This window comes from Danio rerio, chromosome 11, assembly GCF_049306965.1.
Source record: "Danio rerio strain Tuebingen ecotype United States chromosome 11, GRCz12tu, whole genome shotgun sequence".
Taxonomy (NCBI): Eukaryota; Metazoa; Chordata; class Actinopteri; order Cypriniformes; family Danionidae; genus Danio; species Danio rerio.
In genome coordinates, this window is record NC_133186.1 from 26,875,949 (window position 1) to 26,898,738 (window position 22,790).

The following is a 22,790-nucleotide window of genomic DNA, read 5'->3' on the forward strand; positions in this document are numbered from 1 at the left end:
GCGATTACTGCTCTAAATTTGGACGAAAACCACTGAATAAATGGGTTAGTGCCCCTAAAGAGCGCTGTGGGGGTTTTAGCAAACACTGTGCGCTACCGCAGTTGTCCAGCGGGCGGCGCCACCGCGTGTTATATCAAAGACAACAGAGAGCCAGTTTGAACTCGCCGTCTGACATACAGCAGCTTTCAACTCTTTATTTCTCCATCCTGCTGGTGTTTGGTGGCCATCCGGAAGAGATCACATTTCTATAACAACAGATCTGGATATCAGGTAAGCGTCTGCACGATGAAATGTATTATTATTTCAATCCAACGGCAAAAAATGTGATAATGTTGTTGTAAACGCATCCAGACAGTAGTTTAGCGGTACGCAGCGATTTCTGTCCCAGTGCTAACCTGTTATAACACAACAGCTTTAGGCTTTTTACAATACGCACTGAATAATTAATCGTCGTTAGGGCTGTTTTGCGAATAAAATAGCTGTTGTTATTGCATTGCTATGTAACGTTGTGAATGTTTGTATGTTATAAGTGTTGTTCGTGACGTTTACCGGTGTTTTTGCTGCTCGTCCTGCAAAATTTAAAGCCCCCCATGTTAGCCAGCTGGCTAATTACCGTTAGTCATGGTTATGAGCTGTTTGATGCCACCTCATACAGACACATATGTTATTTATGACGGGTTTATTTCGAAATCTACTGATCAGCTCATCTAGACAGTGGTTTTGGGATTATAAGTGCGTTCAAACCTTTGATTCGCATTAGTGGCGAGGATGTTGATTCGTCACAGACAGTGACTCGAATCTTTTAAATTGGTTCACAGAAATGTGCATATTAATCAGTCAATGTGTCGTTTATTTAATTGATCTAACGTTATTAAAAAAATAGTTCACCCCAAAAAAATATGCTGTTAGTTTGCGCATCCTCAAGACACCCAATATGGATGTCTTTGTTTGTCTTCAGTAGAACATTAAATATTTTTTAAGCCTAAACGTGATTCATACAATGCAAACAGAGTTACAAACACAACCAGAGTTAAAAAAAAAAAAAAAAAACATGTGAAGACCATTAATCCAAATGGTCCTGACTTCCTAACAAGTCTCATTGTGCGAGTTTAAAGGGTTCGTTCACCCCAAAAAATTATATTATGTTATTAATTAATCTCCCTCATGTCATTCCAATCCCACAAGACCAGGGTATCTGTGGGGTCAAAAGTCTTAAAATGTCTTCAATTTCAAAAAACTAAATTTTAGGCCTCAAAAAGGCCTAAATTAAAATATTGAGTTGTATGTCGTAAATCATTTTAAACTGATCTTAATTTCCCTATGGCCACGTAAAACTTCCCAATCTGGCCAACACCCAATCACCAATAATCCATCTTAAAATTTGTATAGCTTTTGAACAGCTGTTAGACATTTTCACAGCAAATTCTCCAAAATTATTTTCCCTAATGAGGGAAAGAAAACTAAAGCAACACATCCTTTTACATGGTCTTACATTACAAAAACTATTTACAGAAGTAATCGGATCATTCGAAAAAATCCTTAGCGTTTAGCCCTGTAGAAGTCTAAAATTTCATTCATAATGGTCTTAAAGTCTAACATTTGATTTGAAGAAATCTGCAGAAACCCTGAGCCCTTTGTCTTCAAAATACAGATTAAAACACTTAACATGAAATTTGAGATAGCCCGTCATCCTACACAGACAGCAATGGTTCATATTCATTCAAAGTCCTGTCAAAGAACATCCTCATAACATTTCATATTCACAAGGTTCTGATGGAGCCACTGAAGCTATGAGAATACTTGTGTGTCCACATAAACCAAAATAAGGAGTTAATTAAATGGTTTCCTCTCCTCAGTGTTGGTATAGGGGAAACATCCATCAGAAACATGCATTTTTCACTTATAAAAAATGAATTTAATTTTTTTTTATTATTGCATAAACCATCAGGAACAAACATACAACACAATATAAAAGGTAAAACATTAAAAAGGAATTAAGGAATTAAGCATTAAGCATTTCTTTTAGGAATTAACAGAGTAACTAAAAAAAAAGTGTTATGAGAACTTTTTTTTTTTTGCTCTTCAACAATTTCACAGTATAAACAAAGAAGTAAACCCTCTGTCAAATGATCTCACTTCTGAGTCATAGCCTTAAATGTGTATTGCATGCATTTTGTATTCAATTTAATGCAAATGTGACAGGACTGACCGAAACATGAGGACAATTGTAAATTCATTTGTATTATACAGTTGAAATCAAAATTATTAACCCCCCTTTGATTTAGATTTTTTTCTCCTTTAAATATTTCCCGAATGATGTTAAACAGAGCAAGGAAATTATCACAGTTTGTCTTTATAATATAAATGTTTTTATTTTTCTCTGGAGAAAGTCTTATTTGTTTTATTTCGGCTAGAATAAAAGCAGTTTCTATTTTTTTTAAACCATTTTAAGGTCAAAATTATTAGCTCTTTTAAGCATTTTTTTTTTGGCAGTCTACACAACAAACCATCGTTATACAATAACTTGCCCTAACCTGCCTAGGTTAACCTAATTAACCTAGATAAGCTTTTGAATCTCCCTTTAAGCTGTATAGTAGTGTCCTGAAAAATATCTAGTCAAATATTATTTACTGTCATCATGGCAAAGATAAAATAAATCAGTTATTAGAGATGAGTTATTAAAACTATTATGTTTAGAAATGTGTTGGGGGGGGAAATCTGCTCTTGGTTAAACAGAAAGTGGGGGGAAAATAAACAGGGGCTAATAATTCAGGGGGGTTAATGATTCTGACTTCAACTTTATATTTGTAGTTTTTATTTGTAAAATTTATTAATAATTTCTTGTTTTTAATCAATTGATGTGAATGACAACAGCTTAAACTTGCTATTTCTGAAGTTTTTTTTTTTTTCTTCTTCTAAATAACAGTTTTTAGCTTAGCAAAACTATTAAAGCTGTAGGTTCAATTAGGCTGAGGACATGGACAATATCAGAGTTTGTAAAGTGTTTTTAATAAAGAAAAAGTCTAACCAAATGAATGACATATTCCTTTACAAAACAACTCTCAGAAATCAACCATTTATTCGCTGTATTTCTGATTGTATTTCAGGGACAGATAATGTACGTTTCTGGTAGAATGCACTCGCATTGCATTCGAGCCTGGGCACGCTTACGTCATCGATGATGCGCTGTTCAGTAAGCGCACAGTGGTGATTTCTTACTGTTATATCGTTTAAGTCGTTTGATATGCAGTGACATGCAGTCAAATATTTCACCGAACAGATCCGCCACTTTTGACGCTCATACACAATCATAAAGTCCTCAAGCTGCAGGAATTAGGAGGTTTGCTAAAGGTGCAGTGAGGGGGTTACCTCTTTAATAATCTACGACAGTTTGCGTTCATTAAACAGTAAGAATGATTAATTAATCCATATGAAACAGTGCCTTAAAAGTCACGTCTCGCTTTCAGTTTAGGGCTCTGGTGCGTTTTGCACTCACACACATGCTTATTGCACTAAAGCCAAAGTGAACCGCACTCAGACACACCTCTTCCAATCGGGCCAGGGCTGGCCAAGTGAACCATCATAAATTAATCCAAAATAATTCACTGTACAATGAAATCTATTAGGAAAAAAACAGACGAATACAAAAAAATCCCTGAATGTTTTTTTAACATGTTAATTAATATGACAGAAGCAAGAATGAGGTCTTCTCAAAGACTGATTTAGTTCAACAAAAAGGTTAATAGTGAGTTACTTTGAAAGACTATTGAATACACCAGACCAGGGGCCTCATGTACGAAGACTTGCGTGGAAATCTTACTAAAACATTGCGTACGCACAAAGCTGTAAATGTGCGTACGCAGAAAAAATTTCAGATGTATGAAACACTGCGTACGCCGAATCTCACGCATATTCTTTTGTACATCTGAATGAACGTGAAACTGAGAGCAACATGCACGAGCACAAAACCCCTCCCTGCCTCCTCCCCCGTATGAATATGCTAATGACTATGCTAATGGAAAAACCCAACGAAAAAGCAATAGCAAAATCAAGCAAAAAGAGAAACTTTGAACAGAATGTGAATTGGAGGTGCTGCTTTCGGAGGTAGACCGGAGAAAAGCGGTGTTATTTGCAAGTTTGTTCTCCGGAATTAACAACAAAAGAAAAAAATAGAGTGGGAGAGTTTAGCTGATGCGGTCAACACAGTTGGGTCTGAACATCGCACTGAGTGCATTAAAAAAAAAAGAAATAGTGTGGTTTATATCTGTAAAATGTTACAGGACGCTTAACAGTTTCAGTGCCGCGCTCGTAAGACGCTTGTGATCATGAATTGATACGTTCGAGCATGAACTCGGCTCGAATCCAGCATCTGATGAACTCTTTCTTGTTTTTTCCCCCGCTACATATCAGATTTTGCCAACTATTTATCACGAGAAAGACAAGTAGGAATTATCAATAAGTTCATATCAATAAGCACCATATTTTATTTGCACATTTATTGAATGGAAATGTTTCTGATTCACGCATGCAAATTCATCTTCAGATAGTGTCTTTATAGCAATGTGCGTGCGGTAGATCGCTCAGATTACATTGGGAAAACAGGCGACTGCTGCAAATTGTGCTTTAATGTTTAGCTGGTCAAATGTATGGTATGGAAACCTTATATACCTGCTGAACCCGTCTCATACAGCTGCCATTGCAAGGCGCAGACACTTTGTAGAGAGAAATTTAACACAACTGCCTCTAGGAGTCGCCAATGGAAATAAAACAGACACGCACAAAAAATGTGCGTACGCCTGCCAGAAAGCTGCCGTGAAGCTGCGCACATTCCCACGTTCAGTTCATTGTTAGTAAATCCAAACGTGAGCGATTCTGAGCGTGAAACCTGGCGTACGCAAAGTTTTTGTGCGTACGCAGAGTTGATACATGAGGCCCCAGGGGCGGACTGGCCATCTGGCAAACCGGGCACTTTCCCGGTGGGCCGACATACTTTTTGGGCCGGGCTGATCATCGTCTTATGACCTGATCGGCCCATAAAAGGCTTAGTAGCCTATTGTTTTTTTCTGCCTTATTAATTGACGCTGCTGTGATCTGTGACTCTCTGAAAGTAGACGCTTTTAGGTCTGTCCCGGACAGACAGACCGGGCCGGCCCATGTGACACTCTGCAGCCCATTGGTTCTTTTCTTTACTGACATTGGGCTGGCCCAATCACAAACTCCTATTTTGGACTCTGTGTGAGCGTGCGTCGTCTTTGTGTATTTGTCAAAATAGTCGAGAGTCAGAGAGAAGAAACGCAAGGGAGGCGCAGAGAAATCGCGGGAAATACACCGGCGTTTCAGTTAGCGGTTCTGAAAAGTTCTCCGTTCATTCTAGTACACGGCTAAAAGCGCAAATCACGTGACCACACACACACACTCTCTGCCAAGACCTTCAGCCAGTAGTTCAGCGGGTGAGCATAAACCCCAGGTGAGAGTATAGTGCATGTCAGACAGTTCATCTGCTGGATGATCTCATCTCACTATAGTTGTTAAACGTGATATTGAATTCATCTTGTTGTCTCTATCCAACAATCCTTTTGTCTTTTGAATCACTTGTTCTCAGTTAACTGTTTTGGCTGAGTACAAAGATAAGCTAATATATTAATTTATGTGACCACATACACTGATTTTGCACATTGACTGATTGCTTACCTTTATTGTTGAAATTTAATGTACGTTATACTGTTATAATGGCCATTATTGGTTATTAAAACTGATATTCTGCAAAAGAGACGGGATAAAGTTAATTCTTTTCAATGGAAATGAAAGGAGGCAGTTATATTTAAGCCCTGTTTTGTTTTAAATATGCAGAGTGAAGATGATGCTCATATAAATATGCAGCTACACAAGGCTGTTTGGTGTCTGTAAATCATAATATCAAAATGAAACAAATTTGACTTGTATTATGTTTTGATTGTTTAGATGGTGAAACAGCAAACAGGATGAGGTGAAAGAGGTTAAAATGTAACACTGTTTGAAGATTTACCCATGCATTAGCTGGCAGTTTTTGTGATGTTTATTATTGAATATAGGCTGAGTGAATAGTGTATTGAATAAGCTAAATTGGCTGTAGTGTATGAGTGTGTGTGTTAATGCGTGTGTATGGGTGATTTCCAATATTGGGTTGTGGCTGGAAAGGCATCTGCTGCATAAAACATGCTGGAATAGTTGGCAGTTCATTCCACTGCGGCAACCCTTGATAAATAAGGAACTTAAATAAATAAATGAATGAATAGTGTATTTTTTAGAACTCAACAAATATCTTTATGGACAGTATACAGAAATTAAATTGAGATTAAAGTTTGTATTTATTTATTTATTTCATATATATGGCTTTTATGTTTTAGAATATGAGTTGATAAAAATATTGGACGTGCATAGATAGATAGCATTTTGATTGAATTTAGTGGGCCGTGAGTTAGTCGTTAAGAAATGAAACTGCAGGGACAGTTGTTTAATTCTTTTATCGATTCCTAATATGAAATTCCTTCGTAAGCCTGGCAAGCAGTTTTGAAGAATTTGACGTTTCCACATTCAAACAGAATGCCCGAGCATACTGCCTGAGAGGCGTTTCAAAGATGGCCATCGAGTGAAATGACTTGCCTTAAAGGGACTTTGGTTCCATTCAATACATAGTGTTGTCTCCTTCGTCTTCCAGTTTTGTCAACAAATTTAGAACATGGCCAAAGCAGAACATTTGTGGCACTGCAGTTTTTAGTTTTTGAGTAAATATTTTTGACTAAACGGGTTGAAATTGATTCAGAAAAGTCCTCGTTAAAATGCTCTATCACACCCCTCTCTAGGTTTTGAAACGCACACAGTATAATTGTATTAGCCTCGTGAACTGAGATACTGATGCCATGTTGTTTCCCTTTTTTCCCAAGACTGAATGCTATTTCATAGAGAGGCAAACATCAGGAGGCTGGTTTAGACCTGCCTGTGTTCAAAGCTCCTGCTAGAGGTAAGCCGTCTCTGTTGTTCCGCTTCACTGCTGTTGTCATGTCTTGACTTTGACAATAAAGTGTGCTGTTTTGATTGAATATTTAACTTTTGGCTGGCAGGGAACTGAAGTGGAGGCTTCAGAGGTCTGGGACGGGTCACAGGGCAGTCTACTGATGTCAGGCCAAATCAGGTCTGCCAGTCATGCAGACTGCCGGGTCACAGAGGAATGCCACGTTCCAGCCGACGTGGAGCTGATGGAACTCGGGCCCCTGCTGGAAGAAAATGGCCCCATGGGAGCCAAAGGACTCCAGTCAGAGGCAAGCCACAAGATTATTAATCTGAATGCATTACAGAGTCTTTCATTTTCAATGCCAGACAGCAGAAAGTACAGCAGACTCGTTTTTTTGAGCTCTGATTGTGTCCACAGGGAGCAGGTGCTCTTGCTGATGATGAAGAGGAGGATGAAGAAGTTGGAGAAGTTCTGACTCTGCCCCTGCAGGCTCACCACGCAATGGAGAAGATGGAGGAGTTTGTGCATAAGGTGGGTTTATCAGACATTTTTGTGAAGATCAAAATCAGACTTCTATCACCATTTTTTTTCATCAATCCCAATTCTTACCCCAATGTTGTATACCTTCAGTGATTTCTTGAAGGTAAAATCTAAAAAGAAATGGAAAAACAATAGCAGTCACCATCGTCAATCTCATATGAAGCAAAAGATCGCAATGACAGATGATGATGTGTGCAGGTGTTGTAGTGCTGTCCCATTTCTTAGGGGTAAATGTTAAAGCCCTTCCCCTTCACGCTCTTTCAAGGGCTAAGGGGAAGGATAAGGGGTAGGCGTACAAAAATACAATTGCCATTGGGTCTAATTGTGTGAACACATGGCATGTTTGGTTTGATTAATACAAACCCTGCTGCAGTAACTCTTTAGTGGAGTTTATGTGCTGTTTATTTGCTGCAATCCCAACCTTGGTACTCATCAAACCAGCAGGCTGAGATCATTGAAAAAATAAGCCACACTTTCAGACAAACAGTGCTGCAGTGTGACTGAAAAAGAAGCCGTGGTCCGAAGGTAAATATACCAAACTATATTAAATCAAAGTTATAACTTTTAAAAATTATAACCTAATGCATAAAAAAACATTAACAATCACATTTATAACACAGTGGAGTTTAATGCTGGACACACTAAACATAAAAACATCCCCATCATTCTTCATCAACCTCTTTCACCATCCATTGTCGGGTGACAGTAAGTACATTTAAACAAAATCTGATTAAAATATGCCATTTAATTGAAACATTTAATTTCAGTTAGCATTTAACAATGAAACATCGAAACATCTCCATCATTGTCCCTCTCTTCTCAGATGGGATAGTGGACCAAATCAAAGGTTACCATGGGCCAACTTTGGCCATCGGGCCCTAGTTTGATCATCACTGGCTCAAACAAACAAAAAAACCAGGACATTGTGTGTTACAATGTGACCAAAAACGTGCTTAAACATTCATGCATTTTCTTACCACATTCATTACAGTTTAGTACAGGCAAAATGTGTGTCATTACAGCTTTGTCTGTTTTATTTTGTATATTTACTTTAAAAATGACATTGAATGCTAAGCGACTCAGGACCCAATGTATAATTTTGTTTATTTTTGGTCTGAACCAAACATATTAATAGGACCAAGTGTGAATATATAGTGGAGTTATCATAATTGGCACATTTCTTTATATTGGGAAATGAAAAATACAACATTTTATTAATTAATTTATTTATTTATTTATTCATTCATGTGTTCCTTTTAGCTCTAATATTCAACAAAAAAAATTTTTGAAATGGGATAAACTGTTCAAAGGCGACGCAGTGGCGCAATGGGTAGCACGTTCCCCTCACAGCAAGAAGGTCGCTGGGTCGCTGGTTCAAGCCTCGGCTCAGTTGGCGTTTCTGTGTGAAGTTTGCATGTTCTCCCTGCGTTTGCGTGGGTTTCCTCCGGGTGCTCCGGTTTCCCCCACAGTCCAAAGACATGCGGTACAAGCTAAATTGTCCGTAGTGTATGAGTGTGTGTGTGTGAATGTTTCCCAGAGGTGGGTTGCAGCTGGAAGGGCATCCGCTGCGTAAAAACTTGCTGGATAAGTTGGCGGTTCATTCCGCTGTGGTGACCCTGGATTAATAATGGGACTAAGCCGACAAGAAAATGAATGAATGAATGAAAAACTGTTCAAGTGATTGATTGCAGTGGTATAAAAAAAGGATTTAATTTGCCTTCGCTCACTCAGTAGTTGTGTTAGAAATTATTTTTCTATTTTATTATTATTATTTTTTTTTTTTGTAAATTTAGTCCATGTTAAAACACAAATGTAGTGGTATAAATATACATGGATATTAACAGGTTTACTGTTAGGCTGCATGATATTGGAAAAATGGAACATTGCAATACTAAGTTCACCAGATGACTTAATATCTCTATTTGGAAAGAATTTATAATGTTAGATTAATTAGGATGATTCTGCAGTGACGATGCATCTCCATAAAATCTAATTAAAAAAATCTATACAATTTTTGGGATCCCCCGACACATTTTCTCTGTGGTCTGTGCTATTTGCAGTGCATTTCTGTAATAATTGCATGTGTATGTGTAGATGTGCATGTGATAACAATCTAAAAATACAGTCAAGAAACAGATACAATTGAAACAAAGCATATTATTGTTTCCAAGTATAACAGTATTCAAGTACAGTAACTGAATGATAAAAAATAAAAACAATTCAATAAAATTAATCTTTGTTAAAGTAACAAATGGTACAGTTACTTATACCTAAATGCTTTTAAAATCATTATACAATCAAAGGCATCAAAAAGACATGCAAATAATACATTCTAATACAAACTCAACTTGTGATGTGACTATTGCGAATGGTCACATTGTGATATTGATCTCTAGTTTACTAGATTCACAATGTTACTAACTTGAAACATGCATCAGTCTTTAAAATTGGCTCGTCAATGGGTTCAAAACATTAATGATTTTAATTATATGGACTGAAACTGCTAAAACATTATTCAGAACATTTTTTGTGTGTGTTTTATGGAACAATGTAGATTTGAAAAGGCATGACAAAAGATGTGAAAGGGGTTTATGGGGTTCATTGGCACCTACAATGTAGACAAAAACAGTTTAAACTCTTTTTGTAAATAGGTTTGGGCAACTTTTTTGTACCCCATTGACTTCAATTTATTCCTTAGTGTCTAATGTAAATATGTAAGTCATATGAGTTTGGAAAAGGTGTACAAAAACATTGTAATGCGAAGTGTGTGTTCTACAGGTTTGGGAGGGGCGTTGGAGGGTCATTCCCTTTCACGTTCTGCCAGAGTGGCTAAAAGACAACGACTACCTCCTGCACGGTCACCGGCCCCCCATGCCCTCCTTCCGTGCCTGTTTTGGGAGCATTTTCAGGATCCACACAGAGACCGGGAATATCTGGACTCATTTGTTGGGTAAGGTTGAGGTTACAGCGTTGAGTCGTCACAGAGAATAGTGGCTTTTGTCCACCTCATGCATATATTTAGTACATCAATTATGCAGCAGATCCATTACAAGAAATAAACACCACTCTAATTTTGAGAGCTTGCAAGATCGTGTTAAACGTTTACTTGTGGTGACGTATGATGCATTTTTATCATAATAAATAACAAATATAACTGGTCACTTAGATTAAAAAGGTTATAAAAGGTAATAGGTTTTTTTCAATCACTGTTTTGTTGACGCATAATTCAGGGCAGGAAGGAAAAACTAAACGGGAGATCTAGAGGACAGTTCGTATTTTTGTGTTTTAGACCAAATTTCCAAGAAGTTATGAATATAAAATAACCAAACATGTTGGGCATTATCCTTATATCATAAAGAGGGCCAAGTTTTTTTACTCAAAATAAAATATATTTGCCTGTCATCGAGGCGGTAGATACTGTAAAAGCTATTACGTTACATGAAAAAATACTATGGTAAATACTGCAGTGTTTAGAAGCATACTATAGATAATTACTTTAATTAAACGGTTTTAGTAATTATATTTGTGCTGTGGTACGACTCTACTGTAGTAATAAACAAATAAATCAATAGGCTTCAGTTTCTATAATCATACACAGTAACAATACACACCACAGTTTACACTACACATTACGTTACAGTATTTATTGCAGTTTTTCAGTTTACTATGTCACAGTATTCTGTAGCATTTATTATACACTTTACTATGTGGTTCAAAAACATGTTTATTATCAATTACTATAGTTTTTCCCTTGTGGATATCTTCCAGACATCATGAAATGACAGATGAAAGCATACAAAAGTGGACGCATTGTCTATATTATTATTTATTTGTCTTTGTAAGGGGAAAAGAAGTGCTCCATAATAATAACTTTCTAATTTTGTCGCAAGGGTTGCATTTCTTTTTTGTTCTGTCATTAAATTTACCATCAACAAACATTCACCACTGCTGCGCATATGGATGTTAACGTTACAGTTGTTTATTCTGCCGAAACGCCTGAAAAAACTTGGATTATTTCAAAATAAGAGAGGGTGCTCGCTGCAGAGCCATTTGAGGAGAGCTGAGCTCCAGCGAGGGGGAGCATGAGCTGTCGCTCCTCCTCCTGTAAGCTGTTTTAATGCGTACACCAACCCCACCCCTAACCCTACCCCCAGTGACATCACTCGTAGAAGAAGTGCAAAAAAGGTGGAGCTCAAGCTTAAGCTCCCCCTCGCTGGAGCTCAGCTCTCCTCAAATGGCTCTGCAGCGAGCACCACTTGAAATAAGATGGATATTTAATTACATTGATTACATGGCAGGGTACATTATTTAATTTCTCCTGTATATTGCATAAGTGTGGTGGTGTTTGTATCTGATTTTAATAAAGCACATTAACATATTTAAACACATAGATAGGCATGTATACAAGCTTTATATCTGTTGTCAAACAAGTTTTCGCTCTCAAAAAAGATTGTACACAAATGTTAATTACATGCCGCCTTTTCCTCCATTTTTCCCACTTTCCCACCTTTATGAGCAAAAATGTCTTATTTTGGCTAATTTAAATGATTATAAACAACATAAAACAGAAACATTTTGATGTTCTAATAGCGATCCCCATGTAGAAGAATCGCTTCCTGCTCTCCATCTGAATTTTGCGCATCATGTATAAACAACCTATTTTATAGTAGTGTCAGTGAAAAAGCATCCGTGATAAAATAAAGCAAATACCCTTGTATTGAAAGTCTAAATATTGTCTAAATTTTACTAAAACTGAAATAAAAAAACAGTTCAAATGATTAGAAAGGTTTCATTAATTTGTTCATTTAAAAACACAAATATTATATTATTATTATTTATTTTTATTTATTTTTTATCCTACAAATTAAATTCATTATGAAATATGTGGATTCAAGCCACAGTGTTTGTCTAAACTCTTTACATTTTTGGAAATGTTAATATTTAAGCTAAAAAAGGAGCATCACTGTATTAACTATTATTTGTTTTCTCAGGGTTAATCTTATTTTTGTGCCTGGGCACACTTACCATGCTGAGGCCCAATATGTACTTCATGGCCCCGTTGCAGGAGAAAGTGGTGTTCGGGATGTTTTTCTTGGGTGCAGTGCTGTGCCTCAGCTTCTCCTGGTTATTTCACACTGTCTACTGCCATTCTGAGAAAGTCTCACGCACTTTCTCCAAGTAAGTTTACTCTTTAGACCCTTTTCACATTTCCAGGTTTCTCAGTAGTGGAAAACGTCGCAGCTGGGTAAACTTAGAGCGCAGTAAATAAGAGAGTACAACAAATATTTTTTTACAATCCTATTTGCTGAAATAATAAAAGAAACTCCACAATGGGGTTATCAAGACTTTCAGAAAAAGGAAAAAATTGTGTGAGACTGACGGCAACCAGAAGAGAGAATAACGTCAAATTTACTCTCAGCCCCATAGTCGCTGCATTAGACGCCTTGCATAATTCTTTGTTTGTGATTTGACGCACAGATGATCTAATACATTCATAAATGTTCATAAGTTTTTTTTTTAAAATCAAAATATTAAAAACTGTTTTTTAACATTAATCTTAAGATTGATGACCGTTAAACACGTCATAACAGGGTTGTGAAAAGTGTCCCATGTTATTATGTGCATTATTTCATGACAGAAAGATTCATTTATCTCTTTGTTTTTCATGTTTGTTCTCTCTCTTTCTCAGACTGGACTACTCCGGCATTGCTCTGCTGATCATGGGCTCTTTTGTACCCTGGCTTTACTACTCGTTCTACTGCTCTCCTCAGCCGCGTCTCATCTACCTCACAATCGTCTGTGTGTTGGGCATCGCCGCTATAATCGTCGCCCAGTGGGACCGTTTCTCCACTCCACGACACAGGCCCACCAGAGCAGGTGAGTAGTGACATATTTGCTATAATGTACAGCGGGCCGATTAATCAAAGGTGAAATTCATGTGCATTTTTTTCAGTAAAACCGGCTCTGCAATTAGCTGTAAATCTCCAGCTGCTGCTTTCAGATGGAGAAGCATTTACTAAATTTGTAGCAAAACTGAAGTCTATAATTTCCCTTTTTTTTTTTTTTTTTTTTTTTGTATTTTATATTTTTTTCGTCTGCCAGATTATGACTTTATATTCATCTATGCACTGTGTTTGTCATAATGCCGTCATTTGACCAGCACAGATCACTTTCTGTATTTTGCCTTTTGCTTGTATGGTGGCTCTAAACCAGGGGTCTCAAACTCAATTTACCTGGGGGCCGCAGGAGGCAAAGTCTGGGTGAGGCTGGGCCGCATAAGGGATTTCACAAAAAAAAGTCCTCAAATGTCATTATTAACAGTTTTAATTATTTCTTCTGAACATGAAGTGTCCTGAACATTAATAGAACATTGAGTGAAGATTATGAACAGTTCTTCTGAACATGGCATCTTTTGCCTACTTCTTGCTGACAGAGACTTGACAGCGCTTCTTCTCAAAAATCTGAACCACATTTGGCTTTAGAGCGGAAGCAGTTGAGACCCTCAGTATGGCTTGAAGATGATCATCATTAAGTCTAGACCTGTACTTTGATTTATTGAAGTCCTAGGGAAAAAAGTGGGGGAACTCACTCAAAACTTCCATTCCCTCACCTAAAAAAAAGGCGTATATATGTATAAATAAAACACCCCCACCCCACTCCAGTCACATCAGTCTGTACCAGTCTGTATCTACCTATAATATCAATATTTATAAGATGCAGGGCAGGCACGTGCACACATAGGGCTCACCCTGTGCAGAGCACATGCCCTTTTTAGTCTTGCATAGAAAGTGCCCTTCCAAAATGATCAAAAGTGCCCCCGCGATGCGACACACCCTCGGTCCCGCCCTTCAGTAGGCGCGCGATAACACCGCTCTTGAGTACGCGCGCGACAACACAGATGATCAGAACGCGCGCGACAACGCGCTTTGAGTGACAAGCGCGCTGTGTACGGATAGAATCAGCGGAGCGGGGAGCACTCTCTCTCCCCGCTCCGCTGATTCTGTCAGAGTACAGCGGTCGGCGCGGGCCACAAAATATTGCACTGAGGGCCGCAAATGGCCCGCGGGCCGCGAGTTTGAGACCCCTGCTCTAAACTATCAAAAGTCAAGTCAAAGTTTATTTATAAAGCGCTTTTTAAAAACAACACTTCTCAAACATTTTTTTAAAATGCAACAAATTGAAAAAAAATCAAACCCCAATTGATTTTTTTTTTTGTATGGTGGTTGAAAGTTTCAAATTTCACTGATGCAACAGGAGGTTGAATTTAGTTTTTACGTGCGAAATTCTGATTCAGTGTGCAGTAACCTTTTAATTGTGATCCTAAAATTGATGAGAATTGTTTTGCGATTTTTGTAAGCGGTACATTTTCCTTCTCAGTCAACTATGGCTCTGTGTTGCTTCGGATTTTAAAGCAAATGAAAATACATGACATTTTTACTTTGAACGCATATCATAACTTTAGTTAACTGTTGGAAATAAATCATTCAGTGAGATGATAATGATGATGATTTCATAGTCGTGTTTATTAGTCATGTTGAATAAGTAAAAGCAGTTAAATCTTCTAATCTATTTGATTTCCTGACCTTTTCTCTTTTATGTGGCTTATTTGCCCAATCTGAGCAGATTTACTGGTGATCACAGAGCAGTGTTTCCATCACAAGATATGAATGACAATCGCAGCTTTTGCCAAATCATTATCTTATAATTTCAAATAATAGCGCATGCATGTATATCTTGTTTCAATTCACACCTGTCTTTATCACTTAAGGCTTGTACACACCAGCACCATTTTTGCATTTTTTTATTTTATTTTTTTATATATATATATATATATATTTTTTTTTGGCTGTCAAACCGAAGCATTTTTAACTGATGAGAAACAAAGTGAATCACCAAAATCCCTCCCTGACATTAGATGGCGCTTAATGGAAAAACAAAAATACTCTGGTAAACAAGGTGGCGCTGTGGAACTTAAATCTTCTGACACTTGCTTGTCACATAAGAGAAGAAGACAGTTTGCTCTGCAATCCTTCTATTTCAGGGCTTCGTCCGAAACCACCTTGTACTCAGTAGGTACTGCACTTGAATTTAAACGTACTACTCGGCCGTTAGAAAAGTATGTTCTATACAGTATGAATGTGAAAAGTATGAATGAAACTCAGACGTACCACATCCGCCAATTGTCATGGTCTTGTGACCTACCTGCGTCAGTTGTGTCGCTCCAGTATGCGGTTTCGGACACAGCCCAGGAGTGTCCATACTCGGTCCTGGACGAGTATGACAGAATATCGCATGCTCAAACTCCAGTGTGACCGCAGCTTTACTAGGTATAATAGAAACTTCCAGGCAGGTGTGTTGAAGCAAGTTGGAGCTAAGATCAGCAGGACACCGGCCCTCCAGGACCGACTTTGGACACCCCTGCTCATCATAAAATCTCAATAGTTTAATAGTCATAAACGCCTTCATTAGTTGCATCAGCTGTGTTTGTTCAGGGTTGTAGCAAAACTGTGTCCCTCCAGGAATTGAGTTTGAGACCTATGCTCTACATGATGGATGATGGGTGGATTCCAATCTAAAGGGTTCATCCCTATGCCCAAATCTCTTCGGACAGTCCCTGTAAAGAGACTAGACTAGAGCATAGAGAAGTGCCTTCCCGAATTGAGTGCAGGGTGTGACATAAAACAACTTCAATGCTCAAAGGAGAACTTCCCAAAGTGTCCATCAGTTGTATCTTTTAAACTCTTTCATTCCAAAAGCCCCTTCGAAGTGGCCGGTTTTGAATGACACTTCAATATGGCAGCCATGATTTTGTTTTACTCTGAAGTACCTGTCGGAGGGCAATATCGTTTGGAATGCACCAAATAACTCCCTCTTGTCAACATTTTCGTAGTTGCTGTCGTGTTTATCATACAGCTCCACATACACCTTGCCTTGAAAATATCTCCTTCATTATTAGGACTGTGCTCATCTAGAACATTTATGCTTGAGTGCCACAAAGTCATGTTTACTGTAACTTTAGCAGCTCCTGGCATGTGAAGAGGAGTTTTTACCACAGTGTCATTTTTTTTTTTCCACATCTGCCATTTTGCACATTGGTATGCACACTCACATTGGGGCCCTGTTTAGTCACAGGGTAAGGTTGAGCTAAATGTGTGTGCAAGACCTTGATTCTCACACTCGTATAACATTGTTGTTATTCTTAGGAGTTTTCATGGGTCTTGGATTGAGCGGGATTGTCCCCACCATGCACTTCACCATCGAGGAGGGTTTTGTCAAGGCCACTACCGTTGGACAGATGGGCTGGTTCTATTTAATGGGCGCCATGTACATCACCGGCGCTGGATTGTATGCTGCACGAATCCCAGAGCGCTACTTCCCGGGCAAGTGTGATATTTGGGTAAGGAAAAGCGACTTTGGTTTTACATTTGCTCCATAATAACAGATCTGAGTTCTGTGTTATAACCATTACCCTTCTGATTTGTCTTTTTGTCTCTCAGTTTCACTCGCACCAGATATTTCACGTGCTAGTGGTGGCAGCGGCCTTCATTCATTTCTATGGGGTTTCCAACCTGCAGGAGTTTCGCTATGGTCTGGAAGGAGGCTGCACTGATGACACTCTCCTCTGAGAACTTGTCAAACTCGCGCGTTTCAATTAGGATTAATAGTACCCCATTTATACCCATTCCTTCGTTTTATTTACCTTTAAGTTTTTCCTGATTGATTTAACTTAACTTTCATTATTTCACTTTTTTTTAATTATTATTATTCTGTTACATGATTTAGTTTCTTTTGAAGAAAGCATTTGTGTGGTCAAAGGTATCCGATGGCTGGAACATGATAACCCTTGTTATCATCAAACTTTAATTTTGAGCACAATCTGAAAGTTTGAACCGACATGTTTGTTTTGTAGTGAAAAGCACTTTCATTGAGCTGTAGAGATGCGCCCTCATAATGTAATGCATTTTGTTTCTTATTGTAAATGAACAATTGAGATCATTTGATGCACACCCAAAGTATTGCCCCAATATTAATAGAGCAATGTCTTTGAGATGTTTTGTTCATAGCGATTTAACGCACAAAGGGCATATAAAGGGTTTGAGGGTAAAATCTACCTGCTTTGAACACTTGCGCAATTTTTAACCTTTACTTCTAGGTCAGATAATAACGTAAACAGGTCAACTGTTGCACCTTACAGCACAGATATTGAATATCATTGTTATTAAGGCCTCTGCATGGATCCATCTGTGCAGTCTTTAAAGTATAAACTTTCCTGTAAAGTATAAAAATATTCCTGTGCCTTAGGCCACTGGAAATAGGTTTAAAATAGATGGGCCAAAACTACAGTGTAGTAAATTTCATTAGTCTCAGACATGGCTAGTTAATTTACGTCGCAAGCAATCCAATCAAATTATTATTATTATTATTATTATTACGAAATGTTACATTAATAACAAGAGTTTGATCTTTGAACTTTCTCAGACTGCTGTTTGTAAAAAAAAAATACATAAAAATAAAAAAGTAGTGTTTGATCCTTTTTAAATGAATAAGCTAACTATGTGGCTTTACCACGGACTAAACAATCCATATATCCATGTGTTATGTGTAGAGGTGGTAAATCATTTGCATTTATTTGAAATGTGAAATGTTTAAATAAATATTTATGGATCATGTGTTGTTTCTTTTATTTGGAGGATCCATATGATGTAACCCCTGGAGGTTCATTTTTATTTTTCAGGGTTTTTGTATTACAGGTTTTAAAATGTTTACCTCTCCTTTTCTTGGTTTAAGGGGTTAAATCTTATTTGAACATATTTAAGTTACATTCACAGTTAAAAAACGTGCATCTTTTTTATTCTCCACTTCAAATATCTGAATATCTTTGAATCACGATACATTTACTTGTGATGCAGGCAAACTGAACAAAATTAAGTATTTTTAATTAAATTAAAATAAATATGTCAATAAAGTCTCCCCGTGTTCATGTGGGTTTTCTCCCAGTGCTCTGGTTTCCCCCACAGTCCAAAGACATGTGCTATTGGTGAAATGAGTAAGCTAAATTAGCCGTAGTGTATGTGTGTGAATGAGTGTGTATGGATGGTTTGCAGTATTGGGTTGTAGCTGGAAGAGCATCCGCTGCATAAAACACATGCTGGATAAGTTGGCTTTTCATTCTGCTGTGGTGACTTCTGATAAAAAAGGGATCAAGTCAAAAAAAAAAAAAAAAAGATTGTCATTAAGGTATTTCAATTGATTTTTCTGTTTGATTTTTTCCATTGGGGGAATATTTGTTTTTATTTTGAACTATTTTAAATTAAAGTAGCACTACTTCTCTCTTCATCAGGTTATTATAAATTTATCCTGATTTAGGAACTTAAAAAAAATAGAAGAAAAAACATTAGCAATTGGGAAAAGTTATGCTAATACAGCTGATGAATGCTTCAATTTTTTTATTAATTAAAATGATCAAATTTGTGGTCTTCCAAGTGTTTTAAAGTATTTTTTACATTCATATGACTTGCAGAAACAATAGATTTGCATATATCTTTCCCTGCAACCACAAAAATTGTATTCACTGCAAATCAAACCAAAGTACATAGCAACTAACAATTCACTGAGGTTTCGCTACATTAACCATAATTTAATCATGGTATTTGTCGTAAAACTGGTTATACATAGTAGCCTAATCAGTGTGCCAAAGCCTTTATAACCTTTACACTTTATAATAAATCAATAATCAATTTTCGTAAGGGGCAACGCGATGGTGCAGTAGATGGTGCTATATTCCATTCTACCATGGTTCGAGCCTCGGCTGGGTCAGACGGCGTTTGTGTGTGGAGTTTGCCTGTTCTCTCCATGTTCGCGTGGGTTTCCTCCGTGTGCTGTGCAGGTTATTTGGGTAAGCTAAATTGTCTATAGAGTATGAGTGTGTATGGATGTTTCCCAGGGATGGTTCCATGTGAAAGGGCATGCGCTGTCAAACATTTGGACCTCTGGAAGAATAGCCACTACCTTGGTAGTGGCTAATGGGGATCCAGATAAATAAATAAATAAATGGTGGATGAGTTGGCGGTTTATTCCGCTATGGTGACCCCAGATTAATTAAGGGACACAGCCGAAAAGAATGTGAATGAATTACCTTAAGGGAGAATTTAAGGTCAGCACTGTAAACTTACTAAAATTAATTTTGAAAGCCGCTAATCTAACTTTATAGGACTGGACTATATTCAGTCCAAATGTAAGACTAATTTCCCGAAATTACGGACTGGTATGTTTATAGACCTTGCAGCAGGGTATTATTCACTAATTACATCTACACAAACGATTAAAAGATATTCAATAATACGTGTGAATCGTGAAAACAACTAACGCTAGAGTTTGAAAATGGAGTCTTGTGTTATTCTGAGCGGAACGTAAAGTCCGTATCTTGCGTTGATCCGGTCTGCTTTAGCAGTTGCGCCAATATTAGCAGTAGCAAACACTTGTCCGCTAGTTTTTCCAACTTATGTTTATAATTGTGTATGAACACAAATTACCAAATTAGTACTTAACGTTTTGTAGACTTTATTTGGGTAATACGTCTGTATTAAGGATCAGTTTACTTCATGGTCTGACTTAGAGGCGAGTATTCTTTCTTTCTAGTAGCCTGCTAGCCAAAAAGAATGATGCTGTATTGGCTGATTTGATAAACTGTGTGTATTCAATTAATGTATGTTGAATTTAGGTATTGATTTCAATTTCCATACAGTGTCTTACTAACATGGATGACAGTAAACCGACCTCCTCTCCCGAGGGACCCGTAGACCCCTCTCTCGTGTCAGAAGATGGCAAAAATGTCAAAGCTGTTTTGTGCCAGAGATGTGGATCCAAAGTGCTCTGTCCAGGCATGGCAGTCTTTGCAGAAAAAGAGGTAACTTTCAAAATAAATTGGCTTCAGATATTTAAAATACACGTATAATGCCTTTTACATTACATGATTCGATGTAATTTAAACTATATAAGTAATCTCCAGAGTTATGGTCATGAACTGTCATTACACCACTAACCTGTCATGTAAAATGAGCTATCTAAAGTGATGGTTACAATATTTTAAGACTGACAGTTTTCTTCTCATTTTCCAGCTGTTTCTCCCTTCGATGAGAAAGAAAACTTCCATTGGTCAGTCAGACGGGACGTTGGATGGGGACACCTTAATGGCTCACTGGCTGGTTGATGACATGTACACATTTGAGAATGTGGGCTTCACAAAAGATGTAGGCAAAGTCAAGTATCTTATTTGTGCAGATTGCGAGATCGGACCTATCGGTTGGCATTGCTTAGATGATAAGAAGAGTTTCTATGTAGCATTGGATAGGGTGAACCATGAATAGAGCACTCACTGTATGAAAATTGTATGGTATTTGATTATATAACTTAAATGTCTTTTTTTAATGCAAGTCCTGATTTAGTTATTTTTGGTGAGTTCAGATACATGTGATGTTTTTAGGTTTTTTTGTTCTCACCAAACTATGTTAACATGTTCAACTGTACTTGTCTTTCATAAAGGTCTGCCATAGATAAATGGAGACATTTCTTATAAACATTCCTAATCACAAGGTCTTTTCCATACCTCTTGTCTCTCTATTAGTTTTCATACTTCTTCAGCCATTTTTTGTTTGTTTGTTTGAAAAGGAAACGTCAATGTTAGTTAAAATGTATCCTTGACCATTAATGAGATTTGTAAAATAAAAGACTGAAAAATTAATAAAATATAACTCTTAGCTGTTCTCAAAATAAGTGTGTCAGAGTGTGTGATGGTGTAAAGAAAAAAAATGTTATTCTTTATACTTTGTTAGATATACACACTTGCAATATTACAAAATATAGTCATCAAACATTAAAACAATCTAAGAATAAAACATTTCAGATTTCTTCCTTTATTTTAGCACAAAATAAAGCATAGATTTAATAGATATATTTTTGGATTTTTTTGTAAAATAATTTATTGCAAAAGTTACATATCATTATCTTTCTTGTTGCTTTTTTTACAAAAGAAAAGGAGAAAAAATTATAATAAAAAGGAAAAAATACAACAAAAAATAATTATAATAATACGGGGAAAAGAAAAATGTAAACAAGAGTAATAAAAGTGTACAGAAAATTACAACAAACTGAATGCACACATTCAGCAATCACAGGCAAATGTTCAGATGCATTGTCTATGTTGAAAGTAATTATTTACAATTAAACCGCATAAAATAGTAATAGTTAGAAACAAACAAACTTTAAATTATTACAAAATAAATAAATTAAAAAGGAAGTTGAGTGCATTTATTAAATAGAAGGCAAGACATTAAGAGAGTTAAAGTAAGTTATAACACATTGCCACTTTTTAAAGAAATTTGTTTGTGTTACATTTGATCATGATTTACAAATGCCATTTAGTGTAGTGAAAATAGCTTATCAGGCATATGTATAACAAAAATCATTTGATAACATTAAAAGATGAAGATTTTAGGATCACATGCACTTTTGCCACTGGTTTATGCATTTGTCAGCGATATGTTTGTAATACTTACAAATGTATACAAATGTAGTGTGATTATTTATTGTATATAGGTTAATTCACACAGATCCGACAAAAGTATAAAGTATAATTGAATAAAATGTAACTCTTAGCTGTTCTCAAAATAAGTGTTTCTTTAATGCTCTGAATGGGTGCTGTTAAGAAAAACCCATAAATATGCTATTCTTATACTTTGTAAGATATACACATATGCAATATTACAAAATATAGTGATCAAACATTCAAACAATCTAAGTTTAAAATTTCTTCCTTTGTTTTAGTACAATATAAAGTATCCTTTAATCATTTTACATTTCTACCATGATTCACAATAGACATTAAATGCACTAAATGCACATTCATAACAATAATCATTTGATAATATTAAAAGATTAAGAACATTTTGGATCACAGTGCACTTTTGCCGCTGGTTTAATGCATTTGTCAGCAATATGTAATAATAATTTAAAACAAATAAAAACCTAGTGTGAATACTTATTTATAAAGGTTAATTTATACAGATCAGTAAAAAAGTATATTTAATTTTAGCAGAGATATCTGTTAAGACAGTTGATGATGAAAACTGACTTGGTTTTTTTTTCTATAAATGTTTTTATTACGGCTGTTATGGCAAATTACAGTAAAATAGACAAAACAATTATATTTTAAAAAGTATAGATAGTATCAACTTAAGCTATACAATAAGATCATATCTTT

General features: G+C 36.6%; 2 protein-coding genes across 5 annotated transcripts; both read left to right on the top strand.

Annotated features, from left to right (window-relative positions):
- Positions 1-66: 66 nt before the first annotated feature.
- Positions 67-18,201, top strand: adipor1a (adiponectin receptor 1a). Its single transcript, NM_001327754.1, is given in 9 exon segments — positions 67-270; positions 6,924-7,000; positions 7,101-7,298; positions 7,409-7,522; positions 10,310-10,481; positions 12,523-12,709; positions 13,221-13,408; positions 16,735-16,928; positions 17,029-18,201. Coding segments are annotated over 7 exon segments (1,128 nt in total). The 5' UTR covers positions 67-270; positions 6,924-7,000; positions 7,101-7,154; the 3' UTR covers positions 17,158-18,201.
- Positions 18,202-19,328: 1,127 nt separating this feature from the next.
- On the top strand, positions 19,329-21,426 carry rabif (RAB interacting factor). 4 transcript variants are annotated; one of them, NM_001168213.2, is given in 3 exon segments: positions 19,329-19,427; positions 20,277-20,438; positions 20,650-21,426. In NM_001168213.2, coding segments are annotated over 2 exon segments (399 nt in total). In that variant the 5' UTR covers positions 19,329-19,427; positions 20,277-20,288; the 3' UTR covers positions 20,899-21,426.
- The last annotated feature ends 1,364 nt before the right edge of the window (positions 21,427-22,790 follow it).

What these genes read in the sequence shown, in the direction of transcription:
- rabif (XM_073915761.1), top strand. Translation starts at nt 19,659, where the DNA reads ATGAATTACCTTAAGGGAGAATTTAAG. An exon ending in ACCTTAAGGGAGAATTTAAG is followed by an intron (nt 19,686 to 20,276) that starts GTCAGCACTGTA and finishes ATTTCCATACAG; the next exon opens with TGTCTTACTAACATGGATGA. An exon ending in CAGTCTTTGCAGAAAAAGAG is followed by an intron (nt 20,439 to 20,649) that starts GTAACTTTCAAA and finishes CTCATTTTCCAG; the next exon opens with CTGTTTCTCCCTTCGATGAG.